Consider the following 12,929-nt stretch of genomic DNA (forward strand, 5'->3'; position numbering starts at 1 on the left):
TTGTTGATCACTACTACATATGGTTAAGTGTAATAGACTAATAGTTAACAACAAATTAGTAAATTGATCAGGACGAATCCTCTTATTATGATGAAACTATTATCTAATTCATTAAGAATCTAAGTTGCTCGGACTCGGGTGCGGGTGTCCGATACGGGTGCGGATGGAGAGGTTGGATCCTTCATGATCTAATTTTTAAGATTCGGGTTATGGATTTATGTATGGATACGATTGCGGGGGTTCACCTAAAAATGATTAGAATGTCTAAAATAAGTTATAAAACCTAAATTATGAGATATTATGAAGAGAATCTCATATTGAGATTAAAGGAAAAGGAGTGACAAAGAAATTTATATATAAAAGGTATTCTATTTTCTTCAATTTCAACTTAGATTTTGCATTGATTATTGAAATTATTAAAACTATCCTGACTTTCCCCGTCGATTTTGCTCAAAGCACCCTAAATCGGTTGACCAAATTGGACACAGATCCCACACCCACACTCATGTCGTGTTGACATGGGTGCGGCACCATAAGTGAAGAGTCCAAGCAACTTAGTTAGGAGTGTAATTGGAGTTAATTAATGACCACTAAATATAGTTATATAGCATTGTTTACCACTAAATATGGTTAAATGAAGTATTTCACATCTAATTAGTCAATTGATCATTCCATTTAGGACAAATACACTTAGTTATCGCGATGATTGCTTATGCTTGCTATTGGTGAAGGGTGAACTTTTCATTGCTGAAAACTCAATTTTGTATGATATGTGGGGAATCTGTATTATTCCTTGATATTGGTAGTGTGTCTTTTTTTGCGTTTAGAGACTTTAAGTTTTGATTGACTTTCTAAAAGAAAAAAAAAAGTTGGATTGAGTACAGTGAATTAGAACATGCAATGGAATAAAGCAGATTCAAAAATTGTTTGGTATCTGATGATGTGCTGGATTAATGTGGGAGGTAATGTTAGACAGAAGAAGTGGAAACCCCAGCATGCAATGCAAGGTGTTTCGAAGATTGAAGCAGTCCCACCCAGAGAATGAAAATGAATTGAATTTTGTTACTTTTAACTTTAACGTGAAGAAAATCATGGAGAGGAAGCTAAAGCTCTTATTAGAATTATTAGGATCCTTGTAAGAGAACAAGGTCACTCTTCTACTTTCGTTTGTAATTGTAAATATGACTGCAACGCAGCTTTTGTGCTGATGATTAGTGTACTGTTATCTTTCTCAAAAAAGAAATTGTTTGGTGTGGTAGCAGAATCTTCTTTGACTATTTAATATGCAACTTGTCCAAGGATATTCTCATACTCTGCCTCGAGCCAAACTATCTGCAGCCCCCCCAGTCAATGCTCCGACATGTGGTTGTCACTATAATCACCATGAAGGTTTCACGAATTTCATGCATCCTAATGAGGAGGTATAGTGCATGCTTCCCTGCAAGTTGTTGACACTGTAATTTTTCAGTTAATTGCTCAAGTAAACATGTTTTATCTATTTCACAAGGAAAAAGAGTTTCAAGTATGTTATTACACTAGTTGTTGTGGTATGTATGTATATGTGAACTTAGAAAGGCAGGAGTAGGTACTTCGACTGATTATGACACTATGTTGTGAAGAAAAGTGACCTTTATTTCCCACAGTACTTTAATGGAAAATATGTGGATTGTTTTAACCCTTTTGATGTTTTGACTCGATGCTGCACTATCTCATGTCAAGGCTTGGTCTTATGCAGAGAATTAAACAGTTGCTCCTTGTCTTGATAGCGAAGCATGACAAGGTGATGCACTCGTTACTTCTATTAATCATGTTGAGAATCTTGAATTTTTGGTGTGAAGGGGATTTTCATAAATCAGGTGTGAGTTGTGACCAACCAATTTGAACTTCATCTAGTCTACTGTTGAATATAGATATTGCCCACTCCTCCTAGTGCTGTTTTTCTCATCGTTTTGTTGACAGTGGAGCATGAAGGTGACAATTCATTTATTTATTCTTCACCCTGGAAATCACGAGCCTCTGTTATCAAGTTGGATTCATAATTTGGATTTTGGCCGAATATTCTTGGACCTCTTCTAGTTCACTTAAAAATATTTTTTTTTATCGTTCACTTTGATTGCACACCCAATCGAGCTCCAGCTGTAGTAAACTTAAGTTATTGATTCTTTCGGCACGTGCCTGGCTAGGATGGCACTAGTGATAACTCCGTTAATGTGAAGAGCTTGAATGATGAATGATCAACAAGCTTCACTTAGAGAAAGTTACATTATTCTCTTCACATATGTTAATGTAGTTAATGAGAGTAGTCTCCCATGTCTGTTTCATGGAGTTCGTTCCCTTTTGAAGTCCAACCGTAATATTTTTTGCTTTGTCCTGTTCATGTCTTCTTTATTATTTTCTTTTTCCATCTCATATGTGGGGCTTGTAGCATCTCTTTTTTGTTGCCTGCTGTTCCCTATTATATGGATGTAAATGGTTCAGTCTTTGGCAAGTTTGGCTTGCTGGTACTTGGAAATGATGTTTAGGTTGAGTTTCCACTTTTGAGTTATGAAACTCATTTTAATATATTTTCTCCCCAATATGGTTGTTTTTTTCAGTGGATCTTTGAGAAAGAGGACAAATTCAAACAGCCAGGAGAGAGATATAGGTCAAGGGAACCGGGACAGCTAGTTTGGTACATCGGCTATCTGCTGGTTTTGTTATTGCAGGCAAGAAAGAAAGATCTTCCTGCTGTTGGGTTGAGGTCTCTATCCGATTCTCAAGTCACTCATGAAATACACACAGATCTGAGCTCTTTCCCTTTCATGTTCATTTAGTTCGCGTCCCATGTAGATCCAAAGAGAGATAAATATTGCAATGTTTTGCATGAACTGTGCTTCTGGCTGGTATGTCTCTAACTCAAGAAAATCGCATCTCGTCTCACTGTGAAGGCGATAACTCAACTATGTTGTGTCCTATTAAGGAGTAATCCAAGAAAACATTGTTTCTTATGGTAAGAGTATGTATTCTCTTTGGTGATTGGGTTGTATGCTAATTCTCAATCCGCTGGGCTTAACTGAAGGAATGGGGATTCATATTAGCCTACACTCAAACTTGTTTGGGACTGAGGCGAAGTAGATATTTGTCGAAGGTCAACAAGGCCACGATTTAACATGTATGGAGAGTTAGTTTTAGTACCCAACACTTAGGTTAAGAAACTTATCCCTACAGATTTAAGTCGTGTTGTTTACAAAAGTTTTAAACATCTTTATTCAATATACTTTTCCATATATCAAAATTGAAACTATGGATTAAAATATCAAAGCAATGGGAAAGACATCCTATCACTCACACGAGTTGTGATAATATATAGATCGATTTTAACTCAATCCTTGAATTGTGATAATATATTGATAGATTTTATCATTTTTTTGTGTAAAATTCTGTGTACGCAAATATATTGAGGAGGGAGTAGTCATTGCCAGATCAGTTATATATGTTTATTGTTGTCACGATACCTATGCTTAGTGGGTTAAATAATTTTTCGTTGAAAAACTAAAATTTGAATCGATATATGATACGATGGAATAAAGTAGGATCACAAATTTGCTTTGGTATCTTTAGTAGAATCCTTATGGACCAATTAGAAGGCACCATCTGTCCACTTAATCATTAATATAGTCTTAATAATCAACTTTTATAATAATTAGGTACACAAATATCATAAGATATAGTCAAAAAAAAGAAAAAGATAAGCGTTGAAGAGTGCAAAGCAAACACTTAATTAGTATTATTGGTTGGGGATAAAACTAATAGCATAGGTAATCACGATTGCGCAACTAAGTACAACTATAAATATTGTCAACTTACTACGTGGGACTAACTCTTTTTTTAATGATAATAATATTAGATGGCTTCGATTCAAATGAAAATATTATGTGTCTAACTGTATATAGATAAGTAAATCACTTAAAATATGTTGCAGGTGTTAAAGAACATGCACAGAAGCTCTTACAAAATTGAATTAGAAAGTATTGAATATGAAAAATTTGAGGATTTTTCATTTGTATTTTGCCTTATTTTTTAAAGGTAGTTTAATATTTCGATATATTGATCGAGGATTAAGCTCACTTGGTGAGCTACAAACTATCCTTTGGGTATTATTCCTTACGCCTTTGGAAAACATGGCTAGTTGAATTCATTTTTAAGTCTTTGAATTCTTATTTAGAATTCTTGTATATGAAGTACAAATGAAATGTTTTGGATTGTTTTTTTTTCTTGAATTGAGACTCTATCGAAAATAATTTTTTTATCTCCCAGAAAGAGAGACGGTATGTATACATTTTACGCTCCTAAATCCCACCTCACATGAATAGAAATAGAACATCTAATAGAAGTTGGATTTATTTGGAATGTGGTATTAAAATGCATTTAAATTCTCAAAATTTGTAAAAACTATATAAGATAATACTCATTATAATATGTTGATGTCATTTGATTGTGTTTGGAGTATAGGATATTAATTTGACTTTTGCATTCTGTGAATAATATATACTCATGCAAATTAAGGAAATATTAAGATAATAATTTAAAAATTAGTTAAGCAAAAGTCAAATGAAAAAAAAAAACAAAAAAAACTCAAGGTCAAAAATAGACAATATAAATGAATTTTCAGATCAAATAGTAGTAATTATAATTTATTAATTTGATGGTTGAACTTCTCAAGTTTGACAACCAAAAACAAAATAAGAAACATTAAGAGTAGTTTTTTTTTAATTGTAGAAGAAATATATTTTATATATATATATATAAGTATTGCTAATTAAATAGTGTGATGCTCAATATCAATCAACAACCCACAATACAAGTTGCTATAATATATAATTTTCGATCTCTAAATATACTTTTAACAAATATGTTTTTATAGACAAGATATCATGTCATGGTTGATATTATAACTACTACAAATAATATCTTCTTCATTCTTTTAATTGTAATTTTAATCTAATCATATTTACAAAATTCAACTATTTTTATTTAAAATATATTCATTCGATTGATTCTGAATCGTATTTAACGAATAAGGTTAAATCTAGTCTTTCTTTTCCAAAAACATCTCTCGCTTAATTTCTATATCTCTTCTAGCATCATCATATAATATACTATATCCTCTTTATTTCATTTTAGAAATCTTAACAAAAGTGATACATATTTTCTTAAGTCGATTAAAAATAAAAATAAGATGAATAAATTGAAACGAAACGGGATAAGATTGAAAGTACAAATTATGACGTTAGTGGTCATTTTGCGTTTGTCCGATTGGGACATGCCAAATTTGGTCGACTGCGTAACGAAGCATTATACAAGTTAAATTGCTATAAGTTTAGATTTATGCACTTTAAAATAAGTTTTTGTTTTTGTTTTTATTTTTTATGGATTGTGAGAGTCATAATTATTATTTTTATTTATATACTTTGGATCAAATCTAGAGTTTTTTAATTAATTGTTTAGGTCATATATTGATTACATATGATCCCAAATACTTTCTTTTAAAACAGTAGCCGTATATATAATTTAAAAGATAGTGGTCATCATGTTGACTTGAAGCCAAAAAGAAAACAAACTTTATATTAAAATGTTTTGTGTGGATGGAATTCCATTATCGGCCAGAGTAGGAATTAATACTTTTAATATCAACCAAAAAAAATATGAATTTAAAACATTTATACTAATATAAATAAATTTTACTTTATTAGTTTAGATTGTTACGAAGTAATATGAAAAATAAGACAGATTACTTCTCACTATAAATTAAAACACAATATTGCATCTTGAAATACAAAAAAAAATTTATAGCCTGATACAAAGCATGTTAGGAAACTTTACATAACCAAATTTTAAGTTAGCAATTTACCCATCATGTGTTTTTCTGAAATAAGAACAATATATTTCACTACTCCTATTAAGTAACTTAGATTAATGTTTTATTCATTATATTTTGAACACGTATGACTTATCACTTATAATCAATTATTAACTCTTATAAATTTATACTGGAGTGTTGTAAATTTGTTCACTCATTACATTTTAAACACAACTTAATTACGACACCTTAACATTGAAACTATAGTGTCACAAGTTTGGAATTGGTAATGTTAAACCTTTAATATGTCTTTGTTAATTATGTTTTAAAGAAAGCTTAATCTTTGTTAATTAGAGGATTAGCATGTGAAGGACCCTTTAATTTGGACAGTGATGATTCCAAAGTGAGTTTGATGGAACAACTTGCTTATTTATTTTACATTATTCTTTGGTTCCATTTCTTTAATTACATTAGTTAATACTAAATAATAACAAGTGGAGTCCCTTTTTGGTTAATTTTAGAATATTTGACATAATAATAACAACAACAATAATTGTAGTCAAGGAAAGAAAGGGTTTTATAATTTATAATCAAAAGTAACATGAAAGAAGAAAAATAAAAGTAGATTAATAATGGTAATTAGTAAAAAAAAATGTTTATTTCTTTATTTATATATAAAAAAAATTGGAAAATTAATAAGAAGAAGATGGGTTATCACTTCAATGGAGTTTCACATGTTTCTATATTTCTTTTAATCTCTTTTTGAGTGATATTTTATTTATCCATTGTTTTTTCTTGACAAAATTTAAACTATATTCTTTTCTGACAATTCATGCCAGTCCTCCTGATAAAACACACTAAAACCAAAAGTACCAATTAATCACATTTTAAATCTTAATCTAGATCAATTAATTTTAATGGCGTATGCAAAAATTTTCAAAAGCAATCTCAATTTTACGAGGGTTTAATTTAATAAAGAAGTCGCAAATAGTATCACAAAAATAAGGTGCATCTTTCTTGATTTAATACCACTTATATAAATATACATGTCTTAATAAGTTTCTCTCGTATTTTATTAATGTAAATTAAAAGAGAATTGTTTACTTTTATTTCTCAGATTGATAACTGTAATTTGCTTATACATGGTTATCTTTTAATTAATATAATTTGGTTAATTCCAACTTGCAATTAAAATAGAGTTCCAAAATGTGGTCCAAATGTGTTGGTTGTGGAGTTGAGATTTGTATTTAACATAACACTACCTAAAACTACACAAAAATGTTGTCATAAATCTGATTACCCATAATGTTTAAAACACTAATCTCTCACGCGCTCTAACTATGACTTATGAACACGCCCCAATCACGTTCTCTTATTTTATGCATGAAGTTTCTTACGTCAGTTTTATCAAGTTTCAACACGCGCCATCACCAGCGCGTGTGAATAAAGTTGTTTTCCTTTTAGCAAGTGGATTGTTATTTTAACATTTTCTTGAATTACGTCACAAAGCATCTAAATATAGTAATGGGGTAAATTGGAAAGTGGCAAACACACAATTCTCTACTCACAAAGCCACCAAAAAAAAAGAACTTTTTTCCAATTATGTGTTTTCTTGAGCTAATAAAGAGTCTATAAAAATCAAATCTTTTTCCCATTTAGAGTATTCTTGAGCTAATAAAGAGTGTAAAAATCAAATTATTTTACCTTAACAAATGATTTTTGCTTCCTTTTTTTGAGCTTTGGATTAAATGGGGTTGTTTTCTTGATTTGTAGGTTGACTTTATAAATGGGAATCCCCAGAGTTTGAGGGGTGTGGGGGGGGTGGGGGGTGGGGGGGAGTAGGTGGTGGGGTCAGTACTTGGTAAGTGGAATCTTCTCTTGTAGGCAGACTTTGCTTGAAGGGAATCATATTCAAGAGAGCTAATGACAGATAATAATAATAATAACTAAGACAAATAGATAGAAAGAGAGAGAATAAGGGGATTTAATTTTTGATTGTGGGTTGTGGAGGGGATTTCAAGAGGGAGATATAAGAGGGACATTTAGTCCCTACATATGTTTTTGTTTTGTTGCTGATGTTGTTGTTGCTTCTTAGACAACCACAAGAAAATTTTCTCAGCAAAGTTTACATTTTTACAGCATAAAGAAACAGGAAAGTTTTGACCTTTGCAAATTTGGAATATCCAAGAATCTTTTTTTCATAGTGAGTTACTCCTCCTCCTCTTCTTCTCATTCCTATTTTGTCTGTGTTTACAACTTGGATCAAATCATCTTTGTACACACTTACTTTCCTATGGCTAGAAACAGTTTTGCCTTTTATGTCTCATACATATAACTAGCTTATCTTGATGAAGCCTAGTTATGTTCATAATAGTAATCTACTAGTTATGTTCATAGTAATCTAGTGGTATGCAGCTTTCATTTTTCTCTTTTTGGCCTCATTTCTTGCAACTTTCTTTTGTTTGAGGCACTGTTGTATTGTATAGATCTATAAATTGGTGGTAGCTGGTTATTTCTTCTTTCTACTTTTTTTGACTGTGGAAAAAGATATGTATACCAAGATTACAAAACCCAACTTGGTGGAATATGTTGATTTCTTCATATATTTGATTCTTGGAGCTAAATATCCTCTATTTGTTGTTGTTATTTTATATTCTTTGGTTCCTCTATCCTTTTTGCTTTACTGCTGATTCTCAGTTAGAACATAAATTTGGCAGATTTGGTGGAGTTTCTTTAGGATAGATTGTATCTAGAAGGACTGAGTAGTGATTATCATAAATTTGGATCAAGTACAGTACTGATCTTTGGAATTTGAAGACAGATTGATGCAATGGATGAACGCGTTATTCCTTCGAATCCTTTGTTGACAACCCCATCTGATTATCTCATGGATTTGGATTACATGGATGGACTATTTTTAGAGGGATGTTGGTTGGAGACCACTGATGGTAATGAATTCTTGCAACATAGTCCAGGCATCTTCAATGCGCCATTCGACTCTTCTTTTATGTGGCCTACAACTATAGATGCCAACAATGTAGAATTTAATGGAATCTCATCGAAGGATGCCCAACAAGAAAAGCAAAGGCCATCTTTAACTGAAAATTTGTCGATAAACCATTGCCAAGAGCTAAATTATGCTAAAGTTCAGTCTTTTGGTGAGAATATGAACAATGCCATGTGCACTTCAAGTCTATCTGAAAATCATTTAGTTGAAGCTCATGAGTTGAACAAAAGGTGGTGGATTGGACCCAAAGCTTCATCGTCTGTAATGGACCGATTGATTTGGGCACTTGGGTACATAAGAGATTGCTCTAGGGATAAGGATATCCTGCTTCAACTGTGGGTACCGATAAACAGGGATGGCAGGCGTGTGCTCAGCACAACTAATCAACCTTTCTTACTAGACCTCAATTGCCCTCAGCTTGCTAATTATCGTGAAGTCTCTGTAAACTATCAATTTCCTGCAAATGAGGATTCCAAGGAGATTGTTGGATTGCCAGGGCGAGTTTTTGCTGATAAAGTTCCTGAGTGGACGCCGGATGTTAGATTCTTCCGAAGTGAAGAGTACCCGCGTGTTGAACATGCACAGCAGTATGATGTACGTGGCACTCTTGCTGTTCCTGTATTTGAACAAGGTAGTCGTAACTGCTTGGGTGTTATTGAAGTTGTAATGACCACACAGAAGATCAAGTATCGCTCAGAGCTTGAAAGTGTGTGCAAAGCTCTTGAGGTTTGTATTTTTTATCTCTCAGGAACTATCAATTCCCTCTAATTTGTTTTAGTTACCCTACTCAGCGAAGTAATGGAACTATATATGTGCAGGTGTTTATTCAGTGTTACGTATTATAAGATGTGCATATTTGTTTTTAAACTGCTATATCTTTATGTGTTTTATGTATAAAAACATATTTACAAAGACTCAAGATGAATCATCAATCTCCAAATTAATGAATATTAGATGAAGAAAGTTTCGGAGATTGAGACGATATTATAATAATAGTAAAGTTCTTTTTTTTTGAGTATGAAACTATAATAGTACTCCTGTAGTCATATTATTACTTTTGTATTTTCTTGTCCTTCGATCTCTGTTGCTATCTATTGTTTCATGTACTTCGACTATAGTATTATTTTGTTGTAGACTAGTACTATGATGCTACTAACTGTTGTTTATTGTATTTGGGGTCAGACTGTACGTAAGCTGCACTCTATTGATCATGATCTTTTCCTGTGAGTGTTTAGTGTGCATGAGTCTTGCTTTTGTTCTCCATATGGAACTGCTTTGTTTGTCCACATTTTGGTAAATTTAGTGAGGGTCCAGTTTTCTGAAATTCTTCCAAACTTCTTACTTCTTAATAGGCTGTTGATCTCTCGACTTCTGAAGTTTCAACCACTCAAGATGCCAAGGTAATTGGTCTGAACTTGCAAAAGAATGCATTTTTGAAGTCCGTACTCTTTTTCAGCATGATATATGAACTATTTTTTATCAGGTATGTGATTTGAGCTACCAAGCCGCATTACCTGAAGTTCTAGAGGTTCTGAAGTCTGCATGTGAGACACATGGATTGCCGTTAGCTCAGACATGGGTTCCGTGCATTCAACAAGGCAAAGGGGGTTGCCGCCATTCTCAGGAAAACCTTATTCATTGTGTTTCCACGGAGGATTCTGCTTGCTATGTAGCTGACCCCCGCGTTCAGGGATTTCATGATGCTTGCTCTGAGCACCATTTGCTGAAAGGGCAGGGTGTTGTTGGGAGAGCATTCAATACTAATCAACCATGCTTTTCAGCTGATCTAACCTCTTATAGCAAGTCAGAGTATCCACTTTCTCATTATGCAAAAATGTTTGGACTGCAAGCTGCAGTAGCTATACGTCTACGTAGTATCTCAACTGGTTCATCTGATTTTGTTTTGGAGTTCTTTCTACCCTCAGACTGCAGAAATCCTGAAGACCATAGAAAAATGCTTACTTCATTATCCATCATCATACAAAATGTTTGCCGGACATTGAGGGTTGTGACAGATAAAGAGTTGCAGGAAGAAACTATATCTGTGGGAGAAATGGCAAACCACACAGTTGAACAACATAAGGAGCACACTGAAACCTCTCAAGAAAGGACATCGTGGACCTCTTGTGACGCAGAGTTCCAGGAGAGTTCTGTTATGTCTACATTCCAGGATGAAAAACCAGATGAAATGCTAAGGAAAGATTCGGTGGAGTTTAGGCACCGTAAGAATTCTGCTTATGAGGAGGGTGTCTCTCGTAATCTGGGTAAAACGGGAGACAGGAGACGTGCGAAGGCTGAGAAGACTATTACCTTGCAAGTTCTTCAGCAGTATTTTGCTGGTAGCCTAAAAGATGCTGCAAAGAGCATTGGTGGTAAGTAAATACTCCTTCCATTTTAATTTGTTTTAGCCTTGGTCTTACTTTTCTTTTTTGTCCGTTTCAAAAAGAATGTTTCTTTCCTTTTTCAACCACTCATTAATTTCAACTTTCCAAATGACATGTTTAAGACCACGAGATTAAAAAGAATATTTTGGTACATTCCATCTTCAGTTTAAGACCACAAGATTTTAAAAAAAATACTTTGTTGAACTTTGTTCCTAGTCAAAACTTGGACATACATATTAAAACAGAGGGAGTTATTTTCATGGATAAGATCCAAAATTTCACTCTGTGCACTTATAACTTACTTTCTCATGTATTTTTTATTTTTTACGCTGATCATATTGGTCGCTTTACTTTCTTGGACTCTTTACGTATGAGGATTTTAACTTTGTTTTTTGCTGTTTCTTCCTTCCCCTCCTTACCTATGCTCTCTTGAAATACAGTTTGTCCTACCACTCTGAAGAGGATATGCAGGCAGCACGGAATTAAACGCTGGCCTTCTCGAAAGATCAAGAAGGTTGGTCACTCCTTACAAAAAATCCAACGTGTTATTGATTCAGTTCAGGGTGCCTCTGGCACTTTACAAATTGAATCCTTCTATTCAAACTTCCCAGAGTTGGCGTCTCCGAATGCATCAAGAATGAGCCCTTTTGCAGACTCAAAGTCAAATGAACATCCAACAGCCTTGAACACACAACAAGAGAGATGCATTACGAGCCCCAATCCTGATGCATCTAAGTCACCCTCTTCTTCCAGCAGTCGAAGTTCAAGTTCAAGTCAATGTTGTTCATCCGGGACAAAACCTCAATCGCCTCAATCTCACCCTTTGAGTATTGTTGGCGATGAAGATCTAATCGTACAGGAAGAGTCTGTAGATAATGCAGTGAAAAGGGTTAAAAGTGAACCAGAGCTTCATTTATCAAGTGAAGCACTGAAGACTATACCAAGATCTCAAAGCCATTTATGTGTTGCTGAGAATCCTATATCAGAAAACCTTGTATTGAAGAGGAGTCCATCAACATCTCAAGAAGAAGCTCCACGAGTAAAAGTAACACATGGAGAAGAAAAGATTAGGTTCCGAATGCAAAACAGTTGGAGATACAATGATCTTCTAAGAGAAATTACAAGGCGGTTTGGCATAGATGATCCTAGTGGACTTCAACTCAAGTACTTGGACGATGACTCCGAGTGGGTTCTATTAACATGCGATGCAGACTTGGAAGAATGCATCGATGTTTGTATGTCTTCCCAAATCCAAATGATCAAGCTCATCTTAGTTCAAGATTCACAGCATCATTTTGGAAGCTCTTTCGGTAGCAGCAGTCCTATATTAGTACAGTAACCAACTGGTATACCCCCTAGTTGCCAAAATGGATATAGTTCCCTTTTAGGATTAGATTTGGTATGAGACTTGAAGAAATGTTGCTTGCTTAATTGTAAATTCATTCTGTTTGAGTCTTCATGTAAGTCAATCCTTTTGACTGATATGAACTAGTATTGAGCCGTAAGGCTATTATTGTTTCATCTAGAGTACTCAAAACTCATTATAGTTTCAAAGTTTAATAATTTGTTGAAATTTTAGTTATTTGTCGTGTATATGTATGTGCTCTGTATTAAAAAAAAAAAAACTGAATTCAGATGAACCTATTTCCCAGAAGCTGCATGCATATCTTGTTTAATACTTGACCTTGATCTCTTGCTT

The 12,929-nt window shown here is 33.6% G+C and overlaps 1 protein-coding gene across 6 annotated transcripts; it reads left to right on the top strand.

Annotated features, from left to right (window-relative positions):
* Positions 1 to 7,501: 7,501 nt before the first annotated feature.
* LOC101260431 (protein NLP4) lies at positions 7,502 to 12,812 on the top strand. Of its 6 annotated transcripts, none has more exons than XM_069296518.1 (6): positions 7,747 to 8,042; positions 8,661 to 9,572; positions 10,199 to 10,246; positions 10,330 to 11,218; positions 11,671 to 11,744; positions 11,842 to 12,812. In XM_069296518.1, exons 2-6 carry the CDS (start codon positions 8,670 to 8,672, stop codon positions 11,869 to 11,871), a joined length of 1,944 nt encoding a protein of 647 aa, XP_069152619.1. In that variant the 5' UTR covers positions 7,747 to 8,042; positions 8,661 to 8,669; the 3' UTR covers positions 11,872 to 12,812. The 6 variants fall into 6 exon arrangements, with proteins under 6 accessions (XP_010320463.1, XP_004238434.1, XP_010320461.1 ...); XM_069296516.1 differs by having other exon boundaries at positions 7,781 to 8,042; positions 8,557 to 9,572; XM_069296517.1 differs by having other exon boundaries at positions 7,788 to 8,042; positions 8,657 to 9,572.
* The last annotated feature ends 117 nt before the right edge of the window (positions 12,813 to 12,929 follow it).

The sequence above is a fragment of the Solanum lycopersicum genome, chromosome 4 (assembly GCF_036512215.1).
Source record: "Solanum lycopersicum chromosome 4, SLM_r2.1".
NCBI lineage: Eukaryota > Viridiplantae > Streptophyta > Magnoliopsida > Solanales > Solanaceae > Solanum > Solanum lycopersicum.

What these genes read in the sequence shown, in the direction of transcription:
- LOC101260431 (XM_010322161.4), top strand. Translation starts at nt 8,670, where the DNA reads ATGGATGAACGCGTTATTCCTTCGAATCCTTTGTTGACAACCCCATCT. An exon ending in CAACCACTCAAGATGCCAAG is followed by an intron (nt 10,247 to 10,329) that starts GTAATTGGTCTG and finishes ATTTTTTATCAG; the next exon opens with GTATGTGATTTGAGCTACCA. An exon ending in TGCTGCAAAGAGCATTGGTG is followed by an intron (nt 11,219 to 11,670) that starts GTAAGTAAATAC and finishes CTTGAAATACAG; the next exon opens with TTTGTCCTACCACTCTGAAG.